The sequence below is a fragment of the Halichoeres trimaculatus genome, unplaced genomic scaffold (assembly GCF_033239565.1).
Source record: "Halichoeres trimaculatus isolate MK-OKI-2021-1 unplaced genomic scaffold, fHalTri1.1 fHalTri1_scaffold_3, whole genome shotgun sequence".
Classification (NCBI taxonomy): Eukaryota; Metazoa; Chordata; class Actinopteri; order Labriformes; family Labridae; genus Halichoeres; species Halichoeres trimaculatus.
Genome location: NW_027437181.1, coordinates 27,264,851 through 27,288,610, shown reverse-complemented (window position 1 = coordinate 27,288,610; position 23,760 = coordinate 27,264,851). Strand labels below are relative to the sequence as shown.

Below are 23,760 nucleotides of genomic sequence, written 5' to 3'. Positions count from 1 at the left end.
ACTTCCACTCAGCTTCTGTCACTCCAGCGTCAGGTGGAGGCATTTAAGAACAAGCTCATTTCAAAACTTGTCTTTACTCGATGGATCTATGATTTTTACATTTCACAACAGTCACAACTAAAAACCTTCTTCTTGTGGAGCAAGAATTTTTGTTTGGAGAAATTTTTGGCTCGGAAAATTCCTGAAGGCAGGGTGAAGGAACAAAGCAGCCTTGGGTGAAATCAAGGATCTAACCAAGAGAGAGCTGCGACATCACGGTAAGGTCATCCACAAATTTAAAACAGCTTCAAATGGTCAAAGCTGACCGTAGGCTGGACAAGGAGATTCATATGTTCCTCTACTGAAAAAAGTGCTACTGTCAAGTACAAAAAAAGACTGTCTCTTTTTGTTAGCATTGTTTTCCTTGTTGCACAGATTGAACCCAGACCCCCAAGGGTGGGTGTAGACGAGGAAGATGGAGGAGCTGAAAAACAGAGGGAAGAAAAGAGAAGGAAGACACAAGTAAGAAACTACGTTTGAATCATAAATTTCTGTCCAACACTTACCAATATTTCTATATCAAAAAGAAAGATGTGGAAAAAAGGGATTTGTGGATTTGTGTAGGAAGAAAGCAAGCACTACATTATGGGTGACTCTCATGAAGCTTACCAAAGCATTGTCCGTTCGTTTTTTTTTTGAGACAAATAATTGTCACAACTAACTTGTATATAGAAGAACAAAACATTTATTATAAGGCCTTGTTAGTCATTAAAATATTATGAAATATGTTTTTTTACTCAATTTTTCCTCAAAAATTCATTACTGTGACGCGTCCAGAGATACTTTTATCACTGTTTTTCAACTTTGCATTTAAAATATTCAAACAATCAAATAAAAATATATAAATGATTGTTTTAGATAGTATATTCCAACAGGTTATGATCATATATAATGGACATCAGCAATGTTAAATAAATATTTCAGAAAAACTGATGTCCGTGCATGCAGCCTTCATTACCGTAACGTGTTCGCATTCCTGTGAACACGTTGTTTAATAACATTGTTTTTTCAAATTAAGTTTTTAACACCCACAATGCACTGCAGAGAAGAGAAGACAAAGGATGGCCACAAGGCAAGATCTTCTGTCTTTTTTAAAGTTGTTAATGACTGATTAAGTTGTTACAAATCCCTATTTACACACCATGAGGTTCCATTACCGTAATGTCTAATATTTCATGCTCTTGAAAAGTTATAATTAAGGTATTTAACTGTAAAAAATGTCTTAAGAAGCCAAAAACTGTAGGTGTAATATTTTAGCTGAGTCATCCCAGCTTCTGCCGTTATAAGCTAAGATAGCTAGGTGTCTTTCATTACCGCAACGTATAGTTTTCATTACCGTGTAATGTAGAGGCCTGTTGCTGTAATGAAAGGTAATATTACAGAGATAAAAATAGCACTATTGGAAACGAACTTTTTATATTATGTACCTGGTTGCTGAACTTTAATGTAACTGTTTAATAATTGTACTATTAGCATGCTTAGATATGCTATTTGCTTTGATTAAAGGTTTTTCTGTATTAGGAATAATGATGGATATGAGCAGGGTGGACACCAAAAACAAATCTACAACACGTCCATGTTCAACCTTGTTTCTGGATTTATCATTTACATTTTTTGAAAACATTTAGAAAGCTCCTTTAGATACTTTTGATGTATTTTTGCAATGACACCACAGAGCATGGCAGCAATGTCTTTTAACAGAAGGTCGGCATTTATTTTTTCTCATTATTATTATTAAAACTGTAGAAAAATCAAAAGATTAATTTCAAGTTCCCTAAAGTTTTAAATCACATCATTATATTTCTTTTTTCCTCTGCCGACAGAATCCAAAATATACACGTTGAAAACATGAAGTCTCACATTTTAAACCGGAAAAACGTTTTAGTTCCTCATTCATGACTCAAACAGTTAATGTACTTCTGACATAAAGGTTGACATATTGTTTACCAATGAACTTATGCTCCCAGGTTAGCGTATCATAAATATAAATGACTTGAGGCTGAATTTTCCATCGCATATAAAATTGAATGTACTCTCTGGGAGTATTTTGGGGCACATTATTTAGTCCTAATAAACACGATTCTGAACTCGGTATACCCACATCTTTATTTTGTACTGACGCATAAACAATCATGCTGTTTTTTAGCCATCTTCAGACACACACAGACCTTGTCGGGAGTCGTCCTCAGTCTGTTTTAACTCTAAGTATGTTAAAGTGAAAGGTTTTCCAAGTGAAAATGTTTTTCTATTAAAGGGGGAGTTTTTCATGACATGAGGTTTCAAACTTGGCTCCGATATCCAGAGAGAAATGTGTTGATCTTTTTATGTCGTAACACGAACAATGCTTATTGACCCCTGAATCATTGTTGGGTTAATTGTTAGCCAGATGGATACTGTTATCATTAGTAATCAGTCTGCGTAATAATATAGCAGGGTTTTGTGCTACTTGGTTTCTATTTGGTGTAATTTACTGTTAGCAGAAGCGGTTTATTTCCCCTGTGCACTGCTATGCTCTTCTTAATCACTGAGGCTGATTTCATCCCTGCAGATACTGACTGCTGTTCAGGGAGCGCTGCTCCATTTACAATGTTTAATAGTTATTGTAGTGTTAATCACATTCAGCCTTTTAAGTATCGCTGAGGTCAGAAGAATTTGCTGGTTTCTCAGTCCAGACTTTATTTAAGAATCAATTTATGTTTAGCCGTCATCCCAGCAAGGATAAGAGAGTAAAAAAAACGAGAGGTGACTCAGTTATTTTAAAAGGTGTAATTTTAAAAAGCAACATCCAAAAATACAGTGAAATTAAAAGACAGTACTTTTCATACAATTTATCTGCCAGTACATAAGTGTGGTTTAGTGATGAGTATTTGTCTGGGGTTTATTTTAGATCACCTAATATCAACATTAAAGCCCAGGAAGGCTAACACAAGCTGTTATTTTCTCTAAAAATATTATATTTTCTCTATAAAACGGCAGGATAACAGAGATATTGCCGGGTGGTGTCACTAAAGAAATCTATCTTTCTCTGGGGAATTGAACGTCTTGTGTATTCTCCCAGGGTGGAGCCGGTTGTGGTCGAAGTTTGAGTTGATAAAAGAAGACGTGACAACTTGTGTTCCTACAGGATTTGTTGATTGTCTACAACTTGGACTTAAGCAACTGCGAACCAGAGTTCAGAGTGGAAGTTTAATGTTTCTTATTCCTACTTGATGATTATTTGGAGGAAAAGTTGTAAATGTTAAATATGTTCAAGAAAGTTTAAAAAGTACAAAAAACAACAAAGACAAAGAAATTCCTACCACACTGACATTTAACCAATTTGAAAATAGCACAGTTTTTTATATCCACAAGTTAGCTGAAGTGCTTTTAAGTAGAAGTTAAGAACTTAAAATACAGATCCTTCAAACCCGTTATTTCCTAAATTGAAATTATTAAAAATTAATGAGTTAGTTGATTTTGGAATTTAAGAGATTGTCCACAAGGCTCACAAAAAACTTTTACCAATCAACCTTCAGGATAGATTTCAAAAAAGACAAAGTTATTATAACTTAAAAGTATTTAAAAAACCAAGGTTCAGAACAAAATTAACAGAGCGTTACATTACAGTTAAAGGAGTCAGTTTATGTAACGATCTTAAAAGAAAAACTAAAGAAGTTAAATCAATCAACATCTTAAAAAAATGATCAAATCCAGATTTCTCAATTTCTAAATACAGTGAAATTAAATAAGGTCTTGTTGAGTGGCATAAAGGTGGAAAAAAGATGTGTTCTTTTGTCTTAATTTTTGGCTGTTTGCTTTTTTTTTTTTTTTTTTTTTTTTGAAAAAAATGAAACGGTAAAAGGCATGTTTACCTGCAGCTGTTTTGTTTTGTTATTTTCTTATATTATTGTTGTTTTATTTGTATCCTGTGAAAGAAGGGGCTGATACAATAAGACTTTTTCTTCTTTCTGCTCCTTTTCATTCAGTTTTGAGGATCTTTTATCTTTTCTTTGTATTGATTTTTATTTATTAAATAAATAAATAAATATTTTTTTCAGTTTATTCTTAAGTTTGGGGCCATGACACAAAGTCTACTTGTGGAGCTGTAGAGAAAAGTAACGATGCTTGGACAGCAAACCATAGATATTGTGATGTCAGGGGCAGAGTGAGCTGGAGTAATGATGGAGCGCAGAAGTACTTACCAAAATCTATGTCTTTATCAATCAATCAATTCTTTTAATTTAAATTGTGATGAATCATGACAAAAGTTATCTTGCTGTGCCAGTTTGGCTGAGCTGTGTAAGTGCTTGGCCCATGTGCAGAGTGCAGTCCTTGTTGCAGTGGTTACAAATTTGACTCTCGGTTTTAACCATTTGCTCCCTGGTTTCCCTTGAATTCTGCTTCCTGCGTTTAACCTGAGTGCAGCAACGAATTATTCTGTGAAGAGATTTTAGCTGTTTGTTTGTCACTAGTGGTGGATGCAAAAAGAGGCCCATCCAGATTTCAGTGTAGCAGAACCATCTTCTCAAGCATTGTAGACACATTGTTTATGATGTTACATAAAATCCTCAATGAGTGTCATTGCTTTCCGTAAATCAACAGATATCAGCTCTTATGTAACAGCTGCTCATTTCTATACGTCATCGTGAAGAGTGCGTCACAATGCATGCCTTATTTTTAAAACATACTTCCTGCCAGCGTGGCTGAAGTCTCTCTTACACCTGGACTCACTTGTTTTTCCGATGCTTGCCTATGGCAACGTCAAAGATCACCAAGTGTTATCAAGCCAGCTAACTCACACCCTGATAATTATTCTGTACATCATGACACACTGATCGAGATACTGAAGTGTCACGTCATAGTTGTCTTTTCATGGTGGAGAAAAACAGGTACTATCTGGGTATCCAAACTGAAGTCTGTTGTTTATCTTCAAAATAAATTAATCATAATAGTTTATTGAACCTTAAAACATCTGACGTAATAAGCATCCAACTTCATCATATTTGAAGTATGACTGATAGAAAGATACACTTATCCACTGACTTATACACACATGCATACTCACACACAAATCAATACATGCACTTGCTTTGACAATCTAGCTGTCTTATCACACTGATTTTAAACATTTTACAGTTATGGCTCATATTTTCAGAGCCACATATCTACTAGAGTCCCTTTTCCACTCAGCTTTGACAAACCAGCTTTTGAATCCTCTAATATTAAATGTTCCAGTACGTTCCAGCACTGATCAATACCACAATGGGTCTTATTGCTGCTCTGTCTTAAAACATAAGATGGCTGTAACATTGTTTAAATCACTCATTGTGTGCGTGTTGATATTTGTGTGTGTGTCAGGGACACCTGGGACCCGTTCCAGTTGAATCCCATTGGGGCTGAGAAGGAACAAAAAAGAACATGTTTCCGAGTGGCCCAGTACCTGGTGGCTGTTTTTGTGGGGTTAGCCGTCCTGACCAGTGCTGTTGTAGCAAAGGTAAGATTGTTTGTTTTATTTCTACTTGGTTTGATCACATCTGTTGGTTTTAGACTTTGATTTTTGACAAAGTTGAAGGGTATTTTTTTTTCCTTGGCCATGCTGTCTCCTGCTCTCTATTTCTATCTCTTATGTGAGATGAAAAATGTATACATCATTATAACTGGGTCACACAACAACATTTTGATCATACATTAAATTAACTTCATTCTCGCTGAAAGTCACATTTCATTTCGTTTAAGTTGTTCCAACTGCACAAAAATTATGAAAAGCTTTCTGCAAAAACCTCTAAGCAAGCTCCCTCAATTGATCAGCTCCTGTGTTGCAGTGGAGTCTTTTTATCTGAAAAACAAAACGGAGTAAGTGCCTGAACAAGAAACAAGAGGTCTTACAGGAGAAAGTTTTCAACTGGATACAAATTGTCCAAAATGTGAACCAAAATCCAACTGATCCTGTAGCTCAAAGAAGCTGAACTGTATTGCTTATAGGACAACACAGATTTTGTATTTACAGAAGTGGGTGAAAAGTTCGAAGCCACATTTTATTAACAGTAGCAACCAAGCTAACACAGACTTAAAATTAGAGCGCCTTGATCTCTGTTTATATTTTCGGCCATTAAAATGTCAAATGAGTGGGCAGGGCCTTGGGTTTTAGAATGGACAGTTTGTTTTGGTTCTGTTTGCTTTTTTGGGGGGTTATAGCAGTAGCTTTAGTGTTGACCATTTTGGTAGGCTTGAATATATTCATGACAACTTGTCAAAAAATGTAACCTGATGAAAAACATATTCAAAAATCAAGTCCCTAATAGAAATTTTTGATTGGGAATCAACTGCTTAACAATGCGTCATGACTGTCAACCAGGGTCAAGGCTTCCTCACTTCATCAAATCCATCGGACCTCTATTTAAAACAACTCTGTTGATAGTTGTTTACCTGTCAAGGGGATAAGGTTTGCATCTTTCATTTTCCAATAAGCAGGATGCATTAAGACCTGTCCATTGAGAGTAAAGCAAAAAAAAAAAAAAAAGGTATGTCCTCTGATTCATACAACTGAATGAAACCAGAGTGGAGCCTCTGAGTAATTCACTTATTACAGTGAAGCTGAGACTCACCAGAAACTGATAAACTGAGCTTTTAGAAAACTTACTTCTTAAGTTGTTGAATGGACACAAAGCTCTACTGGCAGTCAGTCAGAGAAGCTGGTCTTTCCTTGCCAGAGGCATGTGTCATCACAAAACGACTGGTTCAAAGATTGCAGTTGCGGTAACTAAAACAGCTAACTCTATGGCTGTTGATATGAGATGCCATATAATTTTATTATCTGACTTGCCAGTTCCAACATTGTTGCTCCTTGGAAACATTTCTCAACCCTCAGAGATTAAAAAATGGATTACTGTTTATATGATTTTTATCTAGATGTCATAAACAGTAGGGATAGTTTATATTATTTTTTTCAAAGATTATGTTTGTATTTCTAAAGTAAACGCAGTTGTTGAATTTAATTCTTTGTTTTTTCTTTAATAGTACACAAAATGATGTATCTTCTTATCCTTCTTTGCCCCCATACCCAGACAGAACAATAACAGAGCAGCACTTGTTCCTTCAGCACGTTTCCTTATTCCTGTTGAATTACCTGCCTCTGTGTTGCAGATATCATCTCTATTTTCTCTGCAACCATTTCTAACTCGTATTGTACACATTCACACTGTTTGCCCTCTGCCTTTTTATTGATTCCTCATCTTCCTCTTGGCCCTTGCCTTTCCCTCTGTTTCTTATTATGAATCATAGGACTATGCTCAGTCATAAAACAACTCAGTCTGTAAAAATCATCATCTCTGTAGTCTTCTGTAATCAAAGAGCATTGATCACAATTGTTCAGCATGATTAACTTCCTTATCAGTGTGACGGTAACTGGGCACAATAAAACAATCTTGTGTCCCAAGAGCAGTTTATCTACTGTAGGAATGTGAAGCAGGGTGGAGGCTGCCAGCGAATCACAGCCTCTTTTTATATTTACCGTGCATGGATTTACAGCTGTTCAAAGGAATTCATTTTGAGAATGTTTGAAAAGAAGATGATGATGACAAAGTGGACAGAAACTTCCCTCTCAAAAAGCAAAACGTAAACACAACACCATAAAAACCAAACACTAACCAAGAACGGAGTTTGTTCAAAACAGAAACTTGGGTAAAACCAGGGTTAGTGGAGGAATTTTGTGTCAAGTTTTCTGTCAGTGAGTCTCTGTTTTTGTTTTTGTCCAATCAGGGCTCTCTTTTGGTGCTGTCCACGTTATCCAGTCCATACTCCCTGCGCAGCCCGAAAGAGAAACAGTTCTACATGCTGATGTTGGTTTTCTGCCTGGTGTGCCCAAACTTCCTGGTGTTCTTGAAATCACTATGGAAGTGTGCCTTCAAGAGCTTCGTGCAGCCCAACATGAGGACCATGTCTTTCGTACGTCTCATTGTTTGTTATGTTAACTGCTGGCTTGTTCTTAGAGGTGGAGTTCTCAGAAATGTCCCTTCAGGGGAAGTTAAAAAACAGCTCCACAGGTTTTTAAGTTCCCCTGAAGTGGAAACAAATTGTAGCATCAGGTTGGCGTGGTGTTCCTTGGATTGTCTGTTTTCAAGAGACATAGATAAGTTAACATGATGTTTGAACTTTGTACGCAACAGGTCCATAAGTCATTTAATATGTATGCACACAGGGAGCATTGTGTCCAAGACAAGTAGCCTTTTTCTGCCTTTAAGAAATGGCTTCTATTAAAACCTATTCAGTGTTCAAATGAAAAAAAAAACCCTTTATTACCAATCTAAACTATTAAAGTTTAGAAAAAAAAGATTAATCTTTCTCTTTTCCAGATCTTTGTCATCGAGTGCTTGGTGTCTCTTGGCACTTCAATCCTGGTTCTCGTGGTCATGCCTCAGTTCGATGTGTTGACTAATCTCTTCATCAGCGGAGGAGTCTGCATCATTTCTGCCATTCTGCAGATAGTTTATAGACTGCAGAGTGAAAATTGGAAAATCATCTTCCCACTCTGCTCCCTCATCCTTACAATTGCAGGTAAATCTCTTCATATTCAGGCTGCCCAACTATGTCTCTTCAATCAACGACTAGCAAATACTGAAGTAGTTTTCAGAGACCAGTACCCCAGCGACTCACTATTAGACTGCTAAGTTTAGCTTTTTATTACAAACTGATTCTTTTCATTTTCATTCATTTCACAATAAAAGTATTATCAAGCTGTTTAAAAGGTGTGACAGTTTGAAGAAGGAAACTCTAATGTGTGTTTTCAAAAAACAAACTCAGGAGGAGTGACAGAAAAATACAGAGTATGCAGAGTAGGATTAATTGGTGTCTTACTAAATGTTTTGCCTTGCTGCTTTCTCTCGTTGTGAAGCTTGTTTCTTCAGGTTTTGACTGAACCAGGTGTCTCTTTCTGTCGATTTAATATCCAGTTCGGCTCAGGTGATCAGTCACTGCCTGAGATATTTGATGCAAGAGCTCCCTACTGTCAGAAAACTAAACTGATGTTAGATTAAAATTCAAGTTTCAACAACACTAGGGATCACTTCAGAGAAAAAAACTTGGCTCACAAGATTTAGAATAAAAAGTGGCCGAATTAAATATTAGTGAACACATTTAAGTTCGGGGAAAAAAACTTGAGTTCAACTATTTTTACAGGTACATTGGTCTTAAAAATGGAGTCATGTCATGTGTGTTAGCATTCTTACAATTCGTCTGTTCACTAACAAACAGGTTACTGCCTCCTGGGGATTGACTACTATGCTCGTGTGGATTCATATGTGGACAGACAGAGCTCAGACTGCTTCAGCTACATTGGACTGGGAATTTTCTCTTCGATCCTTGTCTCCCTCTGCTGGTGGGAAAATCCACTGCAAGCCACCAACCGCATGCAGGTATCATGTAACTTTCCTGACATTGTCATGAAGTGTTCTGATTGTTGCAGTTTATCATTTATACTTCTGTTTGTTGTCTTATTTTCTATCCTCACCCAGATTCGGCTATGGGATGTGCTGTTTAGGGTCATCTGTAGTATAGTATGTAAACACACTGATTTGTGAATTTCATCTGTTTCTCTGCAGAGCACACTGTCAGAGCTGGACGGTTTCAGGGACTTTGTGTTTGTCATCAGCAGTGTTCTGAGGATAGTGGTGATCGGTAATTATCTGCCATTTCAGTTTGTAACAGCTGACACTCGAGAAAGCGTGCTGACAAAGTTACACAAGCTCTTAAGATGGATTCTCAACAGCCAAAGCACAGCTGTGTTTTGCCAACTCAGACAGTTACAATCTACAGCTCACTGTGAATGTCAGGGGTGATGATAAATAGTGGAGGATCATCTTCAGCTGCAGGAAAGTGTTCAATTGTTTCTCCAAATTGGAAAGAAGAAAAGGAAAATGCAGCATGCGCTATTTTATTCAAGGCCATGTAACATTTAGGTCCCCTTACCACCTGGAGTCACTGTTTTCTTTTATACATAATGCTTCATTATATATCATGAATAATCCATATCTATTCTGTTTTGTTTGTTTTAAGTAATCTGTTGTTTGTCTTGCAGGAGCGGTATACCTTTTCTACCATGTGCTTATTGCGGACACTATAGAATGGAATAACTTTAAACTGCAGGATGAGGGCGACTGGCAAATACTGCAAATAGGATTGGTGCTGTTATTTTTGCAGGTAGGTGACATTAAATAACAGACAATGAAACTGGTGAATATATGTTTACTATTTACTGATTGAAAATTTGTAAAAATGTTAAATAAATATGTATGAAGTGTGGTTATCTTACCAAGCTCTGAACCGCGTTTGTTTTTTTTTACCTACTCAAAATGTTTCACAAGTCAAATCAAGAACCAGCACATCGTCTCTTTGGAACAACTTATAATCCTTCACATAACCAAAGCTATTTCGGCTTACAATCAAAAGACTTGGGAACTGAATGTTTAAATGTATTCCTGGGAACATTTCCTAATGCAAACCCCATCTGTATGCTGTCTTAGGCCTTCTGCTCAGCAGCCTGTCACTGGTTTGGTGTGGTGGCCTGTAAAATTCATGCCGTCAGGATGAGTTTTGCGCTGCCGGTGTGTTCAACAGGACCTGCAGTTCTTCTGTTGGGAATTGTACTTTTCTTAACCCTGGGACAGGAACTGGACGGAGAAAAAACTGAAAGCATACCAGGTGAAATCTTTTTCCATTTTCTTCCTGATTTGAAATTAGGGATGCACGATATCATCAGCACAATATCTGTATCGGCTGATAAAAGCTTAAAAACACGTTTAGCGGTATCGGCAGATATGAAAATTTCTGCCGGTATGCACAGCCGATAAGGTGCTATTCAGTTAGGATTATTATTATTTTCCATCTGAAAAATAAGCTCCTTAAATAAAATGTAGCACTTCATTTATTTGCACTGCAGAGCTCGGTGTCTGTCACCAGGTTGTTACAGTAGCTCTAAAATAATCAAATGCAATGTGGTTATGTTTAAAAATGCATTGTACATTTAAAGTTCATGTGATCTAAAGAAATTATTAATTTTTCTGTATTTCAATACTGAATGTCTTGAGTTTGAAAAAATAATACATTTCTTATTTATGGTAAAATCAAATGTTTTTTGTCTTGTTTTATGTGTGTTTCTTAAACAAATAAGACCGTCACAATTAGAGTAACATATAAATTCCAGTACAGGATAGACTTAGCTTTCTTTACAGTGAAAAAAAAAACAAACTTGTGATTATCGGTATCGGTATCAGCCAAAAGGGGTTTTGATATATCGGCATATCGAATATCTGCAAAAATCCAATATCGTGCATCCCTATTTGAAATTTTAACCTGAAAGTATTCTAGGTTATTCCAGGATGTGATTTCATTATAAGCAGTTTCATCCCTGTAAAAAATGGCGATTAATACTTTTTACAGTTGAGTCACATGGTCAATTGTGAGGATGTTCAATGAGAAAATTTATAATAGAATGTTTTGCAGGATAAGACTGAGAAACACTGAACTTCATAGAAGACTTTGCTTTGTTCCCTTTGCAGCATTTTGTGAAAGCCTGCAGTTCTTAAGCCACAAAAACACAACCCCTGTGGTTTTACTCGAGGTCACAAGGAGCATTTGTCGAACTTCACTTAACAGGTACACATTTGTGTATAAGATGTATACGTTCGCTAGTAAATAAATGGGCGTCTAAATCTCTCTCATGTAAGCTTTAGATGTGTGTGATGTGAAATAAAGCTTCCTACCAGGCTGTATCTTAGTAAAACGTCTTAAACTGTTATAACTTATGAAGTATACAATCAATGAAAAACTAGTCAACCTCTTTATATTGTGCCTTATATTTTTCCATGGGCAGCTACTACTTGCAATGGCCTTTCTCAATGCTGTTACTAGAAGGAGTGTGTATCTGGGCAGGCTTCGTCACATGTACCTACTATGTTTGGAAGATCAAGGTATCACACACACACACACACACACACACACACACACACACACACACACAGACACACACACACACACACACACACACACACACACACACACACACACACACACACACACACACACACACACACACACACACACACGATATATGGAGATTCTACAGCTGATTGGGTACAGCAGTTTGTGAGCTTCGATGTCTTGAACTCATGTACTGGCAAACTTGACCTTTAGAAGCCTGTATTTACACCACAGCTGCTCACAAAAGCTTTAAATAAGAAACCTCGTCACAGACATTTGAACACTAAATGAGCCTTCATTTGTTCTAGGTTCAACGAATAGAGAGGACTTCTCAGCTCTTTGTTCGTCGACTGTATGAATCTGCTTTCATTGATCTGTCTCTGCTGCTCAACACCAAGATGAAGGTGGCACGAGCCGCAACCCAAGAGAAGTGAGAAAAGAGATATGAAACTATTTTTTTGCGCATTAACTTGAGTTTAAGCTTTAGGACCGCTTTACCCCCATGAGATGATGCTTCATTTAAAAAATACATGAGGATTATTGTTAACTTTCAACAATTATAAATTCACCAAAGTGATAACATACTACTATGTAATGGAAAAAAAGGATCATGGTGCTGTAACCTCAATGCCTGCCTCTTATCTCCTCACCCCTACAGTCAAGACGAGATGCAGAGGTGTGTGATCTATCTCTGTGCCACAATGTGGCATGAGACCTACGATGAAATGCTGAAGATTCTCACCTCCATGTTCAGGTTAGAGACTACAGTCACTGCAAACCTACAAGCTGCAGCAAGCAGTTTACAACACACACTCGAGAGCTATCCCTCCTTCACATCCTTTTTTTTTTAAGTGCTTAACTTTTGTGATTTTGAACTTTTGAGGTTATACAATTTCCACTCGACCTACAACACATTTTCTTGTTTTCTTCTTATTGAGAAACCAAAAGCTTTGAAAATGTAAAGTGGATGTTGTGGTTTTAGGTTCGACCGCTATCGAGGTGATCCAAAGGAGGAGCATAGGGACCTTTTTGACTTTGAGAATCACATTTTTGTGGATGATGCCTTCATGACTGAAAAGGAGACCGGGAAGAGGCTGGTGAACTCTTATGTTGAGGACCTAGTCCAAGTTGTCATTGAAGTTTACAGGTGAGACTGGCAATCTACCAATCTACCCACTGACGTATCTGTCAACATATTTATCTCACTATCTTGTCATCTATTTGTTGATTCATTCAGGGTGTTTACCAACAAAGAACCAGATGATGTGTCCATCATTGAGGCCCCCTACGGTGGCAGGCTCATGTTTGTTTTGCCAGAAGGAAACATGCTCTATATTCACCTCAAAGACAAAAGTCTCATCAGGAACAAGAAGAGGTGGTCCCAGGTAATACCTGAATGCAGTGTCCCCATCCATTTAATACTGATCTTAAAAAAATCACCAGTGTCATGTTACAAAACAGGTCATTCAAAGGTCCCTGGAGAATAAACACACAGTTTAGATTGTTTTTGTCATTTTAACAGCTTGTTTTGAAAATTCTCAAGTAACACTTCCGTATTTTTCACTTTCAGATCATGTATATGTATTACTTACTGGGCTGGAAGGGCTATGTAACCAGAAACCCTCAGAAGATTATAGTAAGACTTATTTATAGAAAGTACGACATCTGTTTTTAAAAGCCTCAAAGAAACATTTTGTTCTACAGTTGAAATATCTTTTCTGCATTTTACAGCGTCAAAACAATATCTGCAGAGACAGTATAATCTCTATAGATGGAGAGAGTTTCCTGTTGCCTCAACATGCCAGTGATGACAAAAGACTATATGTCTCAGACGATAACACTTACATCCTGGCTCTGGACGGAGACACTGATTTTCAACCTAAGGCTGTGGTTCTGCTTGTTGACAGGTAAAGAAAAGTCAGGAAAAACTGATTTCAGGTATTGACTCTGAAATGTTTTGGAAGATAATACTTAGTTGTTTGGATTCCCAGGTTGAGGATGTATGACAATGTAGGTGCAGCCTGTGGTAGAATCCATCCTACTGGCATGGGTAAGCACAGTTTTTTTATGTTAAATTGTTCTTGGGCACTTTGGCCTTTGCTGTTTGACAGATCTGTATGTTAACTACTCTCTCCCTCTGCCTGCTGTCCAGGCCCCATGGTGTGGTACCAGAAGTTTGAGTATGCAGTGGGTCACTGGCTCCAGAAGACAGCAGAGCACGTGTTCGGCTCGGTGCTTTGCAGCCCAGGATGTTTCAGTCTGTTTAGAGGGTCTGCCTTGATGGATGACAATGTACTGAAGAGATACACGACAACTTCAACCAGAGCCTCAGAATATGTGCAATATGATCAAGGTTAGCACACTCATGGACAGTTCGCACACTCTTCTTCACTCAATTGTTACAACTGATGAGACAATCAAGCTGCACGTCCTTTTTTATTGTTTACATTTTATTATTTGCTGAACTGACCTATTTTTGTATCTGGGATCTTCACTTTTATGGTATTGTATATGTTTCAATTGGCAGTTTGATTATTTCTGCTTTCTAGTTTGGAACATTTCCTAACATTTAAGCTCCAGGGTTGCTAATGCTAAGTTATTAGCATGTTTGCAGTCAGTCACTAAGTGTGCTCAGTTTACCACAGCTGATGTACAAGACTGGGGTAAGATGACTGGCTCAAATCAGCTACACTGATTGATAAAAAAAAAACCTCATCTCTAATCTAATCACCAAGATGGAGCTTGAGATCAGGACATCCCTGCTTTTGACCTTCCTTATTTCCTTTATGTGTTGTGACGCCCATGTTTTTATTCTAGGGGAAGATCGTTGGCTGTGTACTTTGCTCCTGCAGCAAGGCTGGCGAGTGGAGTACAATGCAGCATCAGATGCATACACCAACTCTCCTCAAGAGTTCAAAGAGTTTTATAACCAGAGGAGACGATGGGGCCCCTCTACACTGGCTAATACTCTGGACCTTCTGAACAGGTAAATGATATTCCATCACTAACAGGCATTTTTAGCAATCAACTAATTTAAAAATCATCAAGATTTAGTGCTCCAGGAGAAAATCTGCAGGCACTACACCTTAAATCAGCTGTTAACTCTGACATGTTACTTTGAACTAACTCCTCTGTGGTTGTGCCTGTCATGACAGTGGTTCAGACACAGTCAAGAGAAACACGTCCATCTCCAGGCTTTACATCTTCTACCAGATGTTTACTGTTGGTGCTTCCATCCTTGGTCCAGCTTCTGTAACTCTCATGGTAGCAGGTGGGTTAAATTTTTTCCAAAGGTCTTAAAGGTCCCATATTGTGCTCCTTTTCTGCAGTTTAATATGGATCATTGATGTCTTCATGAAATGGTAGTAACATGTTTTGGTCCAAAAAGCCAATAAATCAAGCACAGCAGCATTGTTTCCAGGCTCTCATAGCCCCTCTGTTCAGAACGCTCTGATTTAGTGGGCGTGACCTTCATATGTAAATGAGCCACCACTGATACCGCCCCGCTCTTCAGCGTCACTGAGAGCGGCGCCATGAGCTCTGAGTGCACAATATATCCTGAAACTAACACAGAGACAGGAGGGACACTGAGGAAAAGCTCTTACATCTGCTCCACAGCACACAGCATTTAAAATACTCACATTTCCAGGGTCTGAGGTTTGTTGGTGGATGGTTGGTAATGCGCCTGGATTCAGGACCAGTCTATTTGCTAGCCCTCTGTTGTACTGTCCAAAGTGGGAAAAGCAGTCGGCCGTGAAATGACTAGCACACACATGCACAGTTTTACTGAGTGTAGCTGGCACATTTCCTTGATAAATGAACTCTGGCCACTTAGTCTTGTCTTCTTCCAAGATGGGAAGCTTCAGCATGGAACTATGTGGCTGTTTACAGCCAAAAACAGCCACAATCCTCTCCCCATTGCTGGAGAGTTTTCTCTTCAGGTATGGGGAGAGGAGTGGGCGGGGGGGGTTGGGGGTATTTGCTCCGGTGGACCAATCAGGTCAGACTTGCTCCTGATTATTCAAAAAAGGGAATCGCTGACGTCGGCAAACCCCGGAAATTCCAAACAGCTCGTTTTAGGTCAGGATTTTACATTCACAAGCACTACTAAGTACAGGTATTGTCATTAAATATCACATTTTGTGGGCTGGTAGGAAAACCAAAGACCCACAAATTTCACTAAAAGACTTAATAAAGTGATTTTTGCATAATATGGGCCCTTTAACTTCTTCTTGAGAGCTATATAAATGCATACAAAGTGTTCCCCTGTCAATGTGCCCCTCTTACCTCATCTTGAACACTGTTTAATTAAAACTGCCATGTGCTTGGGCCAAACGAAAACAGGATCCTATCACTGACAGAGTCCATTTCTTGTGTTTTTCTGACAGGGGCTTTCCAGTTCGTCTTTAACATTGCTGGTTACATTGCCATCATCATTGCAAGCGTCCCTCCAGTGTTCTACATCATCTTGTGTTTTCTAACCAAGGCTAACACCCAAATAACCATTGCTGGCATCATGAGTGTTCTCTACGCGTTCCTCATGACAGCATCCTTCTTCTCTATCATTGGTGGGTACAAAGTCTTCAGGAGTACTCGCAGCTCACTTTGTTTATTCTAAATTATGATTCAGAAAAAATAATATGAACACACTTCATTCCTTTTTTAGGTGACATGGTGGTTCAGGAAACCTTCGTGACCCCCACTGGCTTGTTCTTGATCTCTATGGCAATCATGTACTTGGTGACAGCTTTACTGCACCCAGAAGAGTTCGGTATGGTTTTATCCCATGATTACACACCCTATGTTCATCGTTTACTAGGGACTAGCGATCTCTGATATGAGATCAGTGCCGATTTTGTCATTTTTTAAACGTGTCAGTCCTCTGGGATTTCAGCCTATCTTTTGAACCGACCATTCATGTTAGCTGTAGATGAGAAAAATTGCTGCCTAATGCTAATGCATCAGTATAACCCAGCACCCTGAGTGCCCCCAACTTTGTAAATATGTTGAGAGAATGACACAATCAGGTTTGGTAAATTGACGTGGCCACACTCCACTCTATTACAGAAAACTTGTGCACAACTAGACTCATTACAGCCGTAACATCTGCTCTACAGCACCCTATGGTAACTTTCCAAGGACATACACTTTAAAAGGCAAAAACAAATAAAGACGAAACAGTCTGTTATCTTAGTACAACTCTGAACACTAACTGCAGTAGTTGTGAAACCTGAGTGAAATGCGACCACGGTGGCTTCTTTTGGGTTTACCACAATTAAATTCCAACATCTACTGCAGATAGGGAAGAAATGTAAAGACTAACTCATCTGATTGCTAACAGACTGTAATGTTTAAGATGAAATTGCACCTGTTGCTGTTTCTTTGTTCTGAAAAAATAAATGTTTGTTTTACCTTCAGGGAATATAGTCTATGGTCTGATGTATTTCATCTGCATCCCAAGTGGATACCTGCTCCTGGCAATCTACTCTCTGGTCAACATGAACAATGTGTCCTGGGGCACGAGAGAATCCAACAAGTAATGCACTCACCTGAGAGTTGTATTTTTGTGCTTTCAGCTGCAGAAAAAATCCTGATTTATGACTTTATTGCACAGTAACATTCACAGAGGAATCAATGGTCTAAGAAGAGGTAGCTGGTCAAGTAAAACATTTTTGGAGTACTAACCAGACAGCAGACAACATTTTGTCACTCAACAAGGTTTTGATCAGACATGACATGGCATGATATAATACGATGTATACAACTAATTGTTACAACAGTGCTCAAATGAGTGATTTCAGTTCAATATTTCTCTGAGTAGAAATAAACAAGGTTTAGTCTCATATTGTGTTGCCGTGGAAAATAAAGTGGGGTAAGAGGTGCACTAGGTTTCCTTCTATTATTTTAATAGTATATGATTTATGTTTGTTTTTGAAAGAGTAGCTGATTATTGGTTGATAACTTGTCCAAAGATGGATCACATGCCTTTGATTTGCATCTGTGGACCTGTTATAATACAGTATCTTTCTGTCTGCCCATCAGGGCAGGAGAAGAGGTCAAGAAGAACCAAAATATCATGTGTGACAAAAACTGTCGAATCTGCTGTTGGGACATGAAGATACAGGTATTTTCACTAAAAAAGCTAATTAGCAGCATTCAATAATAAAGAACAGCATTGCTCATTCTGTCTTGTGGCCTCACAGGTAACGCAGGAGACGGAGCATCTACTAATTCAACAGATCACGGGCCAAAGTTTACAACAGGCCCCTCCCCTCCTCATGGCCAACTATGAAGAAACCCAAAAAACAGAGGCAAAGATGGACACTGCAACCAAAGAGGACACCACCAAAGGAGCAGCTCTGGTAGTGGAAAAACCCTCAACGCATTACGAGTCTTCCTCAAGCAGCAGGTGCTAACTTTTCCCTTCTATCATTGCTACACTGAAAAACCAAATGTAGGCATTTAGTCAAACTGACTTTGTACTTCATGGAGATTTAATTACAAAAGCAATTGACAGTGAGGAAACTTGGGTGGTCCTCATTTTGAGACTTATCTGGGAATTACTTTGACATTTAAATTTTGAAAACATAACTAAAAAACAAAACACTTACAAAAGTGTTTTTTTTTTCTTTTAGCAGTGATGGGAGCGTTGGAAAACAGAGCATATCACGGAGCTCATCTGATGAAGATGAAGATGAGGAAGACCATGATTTCTACACTGATGAAAATGAAGTAACAGAGGAGCTTCCAGCGAGTGGTGAGAGGCACTACCCCCACCTGTCCTGAACACTGCTAATCACAGATCACAAAAACAGAGAGTGTATGAAGTACACTTTAAACCAGCTTAACTATGTGTGTTTCTGTGTCTGTGTGTACATAGAGTGGGTGAGTCGTGTAAAAGAGGTGTTTTTGAAGAAACTGACCTATGCCAACATGAAAAGAAATCTGCAAGAACAAATACGGTAAAAAAAAATACAGTACTTCTACACAACACAACTCAACTTCTTATTGGTTGCATCCATAATCCACTAAAACAGGTAAATGATTGTTTTTCTGTGCTCTCTTGTTTTCAGGTACGCACTACGAAACAAGGACCAGGAGGATATTTGTGAGGATTTGGTCCTGATATTAACAGACGCTCTCAACCTAGCGCTAATGGGAGTGGGGCCGGAGGATGTTCTTACAGACATCCAGCTGGATGAGTTACGATTCGCTCTAAACAAGCAGGTAAGATCATTTTTAATGAGAAAGAGAGACAACAAAAAACAGACAGAAATAACAAAAAAATTATATAGTAAGTAACGTCATAACTTTGGTAGTAATAGCTCAATAACGTTTGTGGCATCACATTTTTGGCACAAACATTGTATTTATTTCAGAGGCCGTTAAATTTAATGTGAGCAAATTTTTGACTCCTGCAAAAGAGGAGCGGTTTATTCATGATTTGGTTTCTTCATCTTCTAGGCACGACAGTTCTTGAAAAGCAGTCAAATGAAGACTTTGGAAAAAAGAGTGGGGAGAGCCATCGAGAAAACACTCACTGCCCCACAAGTGCAAAAACTAGAAGAGGTAAGACACCTGCTCAACTCATGAGTCTGTGACAGGCCAGAAAAAAAGTGCAGCAAAAGTAGGCAGATCTCAAAAAGAGTTGATTTTACAGTTTTCTTATTTATACTCTTTACAATTACTTTATGAAATCACCATAAGATCACCAGAGGTACCGCTTTAATTATTATTTAACAAAAACATCAAAAGTCGAACTGTAAAAAATGTCAAACTGGAGCAAAAGTCGTCATTTTTTCATAATGAAAAGAGCTTTAACAATAACAGAAATACCTTTGTATCTGTTTAGGCTGAGCATGACTTCTGGGAAAAGTTGATCGAGCGCTATCTGATGCCTATCGTGGATACCAAAGAACATAAAGACATGGTCACCAAAGAACTGAAGTCCCTGCGAAACAAGGTGAGCTCTCTCCCTTTAATGTTGGTGCAACTGTTTCTGCTTTTTTACAATCTGAAAGTGTCATAAGATACAGAAGTTGCAACAGGGGTCTGTGGCGGCTCTTCTTTTTGGGAAGCACAGCAGCTCCCACCAATAATAACAAAAACACTTCTTACATTAAAACAGGTATACTTGTAAAACATCTATGCAGGCAGATTTCCAAGCCAATTACAAACAATGTTTTACTAAAATAGTCTAGAAATTTTTTTATGACCTAACAGGGGAGAAAAGCTGTCACCATTTCAGCTTACATCACTCGATATCCCAAGATGCTTTGCGCAGAGAAATACACACTGAATGGCCACAATTTCTCGTACATCCCACTCTGGATGCAGTTGATCTAAACTGTTAGCTGATTACTTAGCCACTCCATAATGCCCTGTATTTATTCTACTGACCAATCAGAGTGTATGATACAAACTCCCCATCAACCAGAGGCCCTGTTCATAGGGACTACAGGCAGTACAGCAATATGTTAATAAAAGCTGCCAGGGAATCAGGCAATTGGAGTGACAACAAGCACAGAAAAGGTCAGGTAAACTATGGAAGACCTACTGAAGACTCCAGACAAACCATTACCTCTCTTTGCCTCCACAGGCGGTCTTCCTCTATTTCATCATCAACGTTCTATGGGTGGTAGCTACCTTCTTCCTGCAACTCATAGGAAATGACGTCCTCAGCATCAAGATCCCAAAACAATATCCAGATGGAAGTCTAAAAAATGACACAGAGCCTCTGAAGGTGTGTAAAAGAGATATACAGACAGTCTGAATTCAATACATATTCTGCAAATACAGGGTTCAGTTGAAAACTAGCTAAAAAAAATCATCACATATGACATCCTGTGTTCCAGGTGGAGCCTCTCAGCTTGATGTTCCTGCTGTCTTTTGCTGTTCTCCTTCTTATCCAGTTTCTGGCCATGTTGTATCACAGGTACATACACCTCAGTTGTCAAAACTGAATTTGAAGCTTTCCTAAAGTGTCTAAATTTAAATAATTATACATTTGATACTTTCTACTTGTGTTTTATCCTGTTGTCTTTGTGTTTGCAGAGTCTACACTCTGATCCACGTGGTGTCCTATCGCAGCACAGAGAAAGACTACAGACCAAGAGATGATGTAAGTATCTAAACTGTGCACAGATTAAGGATGGAGCAAAATACACACACAGCACAACCTGTGCGACACAATTATTAACATGCAGGCACTTATACTATATTTTGATTCAATAAGGCCCACAAAATATAGTATCAGTGCCAATTTAACTCACAGCAATAATACTTAATGAATCCATGTGGGGGCGCTAATGACCTTGATCAAAAAGGAAACAGGTCTTGCTGCTCTTGATGCTGAGATAAGTAGAAAGGTGGAGGACACAGAGTGTCACTCACCTCCGATAGGCCGACTATGAAAGCTTATTGAAAAAAGATCTGTTAATGTTGATACCTACAAACTCGATTTACTGACTTAACACATGGTCATTGTTAAATGGGCCAATATATCTGATATCACAGTATTGTGGTATCATTAAACCATGATTGTCATGGGCCCCACATCCCGTAGACAAACATAAAACTGAGAACAGCCTTGTATGCCATTTGGTTACATTAAAAACTGATTAAAAAAATTAATATCAGCATTCCTTTCACATACATACAAGAGTACATATATGGCCATATTTCCAGGGGGTTCCAGGGGGTTATTCAACAAAAATAATGTAAAATTTTTAATTAAAAATTTCGTTTTAAACCTTATTATTGTATTGTTTTTTTCACAGTCTGATTTTATTTTGAGCAAATTTAAAACCATTTCGTGGTCTTACCTTTACTTGTAGATGAAGTCCATGCGCCTCTTCCTCCAAACAAAAATCTCTGTTACTTTAGAGGGCTCCTTTGCTTCTTTGAGCTTCACAAGTCTTCCCTCTCAATAGGGATTTTTGCCAGTGAAGAAAGCTCTCCATATATCAATCCATTCCTGAATTAATATTTGAATCTTCTCAGAATTCTGAAAAAAAAAAGAGATTTAAGTCAGAAAAGTTTTTTCTGAAAATTCTGACTTTTTTGCCTCAACTCTGACTTGAATCTCAGGATTCACAGACCTCTGAAGTCTCTGTTGCTTAATTCTTGAACTTTAAGTAACTGTGCTGAGTTAGAAAAGACCAAAAGTTCAACCTTTTTCTGTTTTAAGTTTAAAGGTAGCATCAGTAAACACAAATTCAAACTGGGCTTCTCCTGCTTGGATTAATGCCAGCAGCAGCCTCTGACCCTGACTACATGAACACATTCACTAGCCCAGCTATCGCCTGTAGCATCGCATTATTACATGGGAGAGACTCAGCCGTGCACCTGACTTAGACTTAGCATGTTAGCACAAGCTAATCACTGGGTTATTCGACACATACCTGGTTAGCAGAGAGCAAACTGAAGTCGCTCTTCGTCCCGTGCTGCTCTCTAAATGCCCAGGCTTATCCTTCGTTTAGGTAAAAGCTTTATCTGTTGTTTGGTGTTTCGTTTAACTTTGGTTGTCTTTTTTCTTTCTCCGTGCTATATCCACGGCCACTCGGTTACCTTCCTCCACTTGTTAACCAACACGCAAAGTCACTTGCGCACTAGGCGCGCTGTGATTGGCTGAGGTAACCACGCCTACTTTCCGCCCAGAAACAAACAAAACGTCGGCGTACAGACGGGGGAGAAGGTTAGAGCCGTTTCGAGGCAGACATAAACATTGACATACATGCATAGAGTCCCATAGTTGTGTGGCGTATGGCATGGCAGAGAGAGGGCGCTGTTTCAATCCTAAAAATAAATTTGTTTTATCAGAAACAGGTTGGATTAAATGCCAGGGAATTGATAAGACACCAGTAAAATAGACCGTAAATGTTGAATTTCAGCAATATAAATAGATCATTTTTTTATCCTAAATTGTAAAAGACATTAACATTATCAGGTCCCACTTATTCAACTGTCAACTTTCCTGTGATAAGCAAAAAAAAAAAAAAAACTTTGCATGCATATGAGAAGTGTGTTTATTTAGTCTACTTGGTAGTGCTTCTCAGACATTTTTTTCTGCTGTTCCAATGTGGGTCGGGGCATCTGCTGAATTGCATTTATCACAATGTGATGACATTTTTGTGAATATTAAGACTTTTTTCTGTATGTGTGTGTGTTCCTTCCTTTTAACTAGGATGATGAAGAAGAAGTTGGCATCAACCTGAGTACCATCATTTCCAATGAACTGGTTGCAACTGGAGATGACCCGTAGACAGCGACAACAAAGAGCAACCTGTGAAAACTGTCAACCTGCACATATACAGCAGGCATCACCAGTGGCAACCAACCAGAAAAGTGTCCTGCCACTCGGAGGCTGACAAATGCTTTTCATCGTAGGGGATACAGCGATTAAATGGCACTCAGGGAACCCTGTCTGTAATGAAAGACCATGTCCTGATTTCAAATTAAATAAAATTATGCCGCAACTATTTTGACCTCTAGCTAGATTTAGTTTTATTATAAAGAAACATCAAACATATGAGCTTGTGGTTTTATCGATAGGACCTTTGAATGTTTTTACTCTTTAAACACTTTATTTATTCTTTCTGAGTAGAAAAGATAAGGTCCAGGAATAGTTATATTAGAACCACAAGTCTTGGGATAGGAGCTAGTACACTGAACAGATAACATATCCCACTGTAGCACATTGTAGGATGCTTCAAATAAAAACGAAATCTTTGTATTACAGAAATTATCAAGTAGCTTACAGTAGTGTCA

At 38.3% G+C, this 23,760-nt stretch overlaps 1 protein-coding gene across 1 annotated transcript; it reads left to right on the top strand.

Annotated features, from left to right (window-relative positions):
• The first annotated feature begins 454 nt into the window (after positions 1-454).
• chs1 (chitin synthase 1) lies at positions 455-23,254 on the top strand. The gene is made up of 34 exons (XM_074666534.1): positions 455-501; positions 5,377-5,512; positions 7,777-7,962; positions 8,370-8,571; positions 9,268-9,428; positions 9,615-9,690; positions 10,091-10,212; positions 10,536-10,713; positions 11,571-11,667; positions 11,885-11,981; positions 12,300-12,421; positions 12,650-12,745; positions 12,974-13,138; positions 13,229-13,376; positions 13,562-13,627; positions 13,723-13,898; positions 13,983-14,041; positions 14,144-14,344; positions 14,809-14,977; positions 15,147-15,262; positions 16,380-16,559; positions 16,658-16,762; positions 17,410-17,527; positions 18,034-18,115; positions 18,195-18,400; positions 18,627-18,748; positions 18,872-18,953; positions 19,065-19,218; positions 19,456-19,560; positions 19,844-19,954; positions 20,591-20,734; positions 20,847-20,926; positions 21,046-21,112; positions 23,177-23,254. The coding sequence occupies exons 1-34, from the start codon at positions 455-457 to the stop codon at positions 23,252-23,254; spliced, it is 4,254 nt and encodes a 1,417-aa protein (XP_074522635.1).
• Positions 23,255-23,760: the final 506 nt, after the last annotated feature.

Excerpts from the sequence above, each read along its gene's own strand:
- chs1 (XM_074666534.1), top strand. The coding sequence starts at position 455 with ATGGAGGAGCTGAAAAACAGAGGGAAGAAAAGAGAAGGAAGACACAA. Across the intron at positions 14,042-14,143 it reads AATCCATCCTACTGGCATGG|GCCCCATGGTGTGGTACCAG; the intron begins GTAAGCACAGTT and ends CCTGCTGTCCAG. Across the intron at positions 19,561-19,843 it reads AAGTGCAAAAACTAGAAGAG|GCTGAGCATGACTTCTGGGA; the intron begins GTAAGACACCTG and ends GTATCTGTTTAG.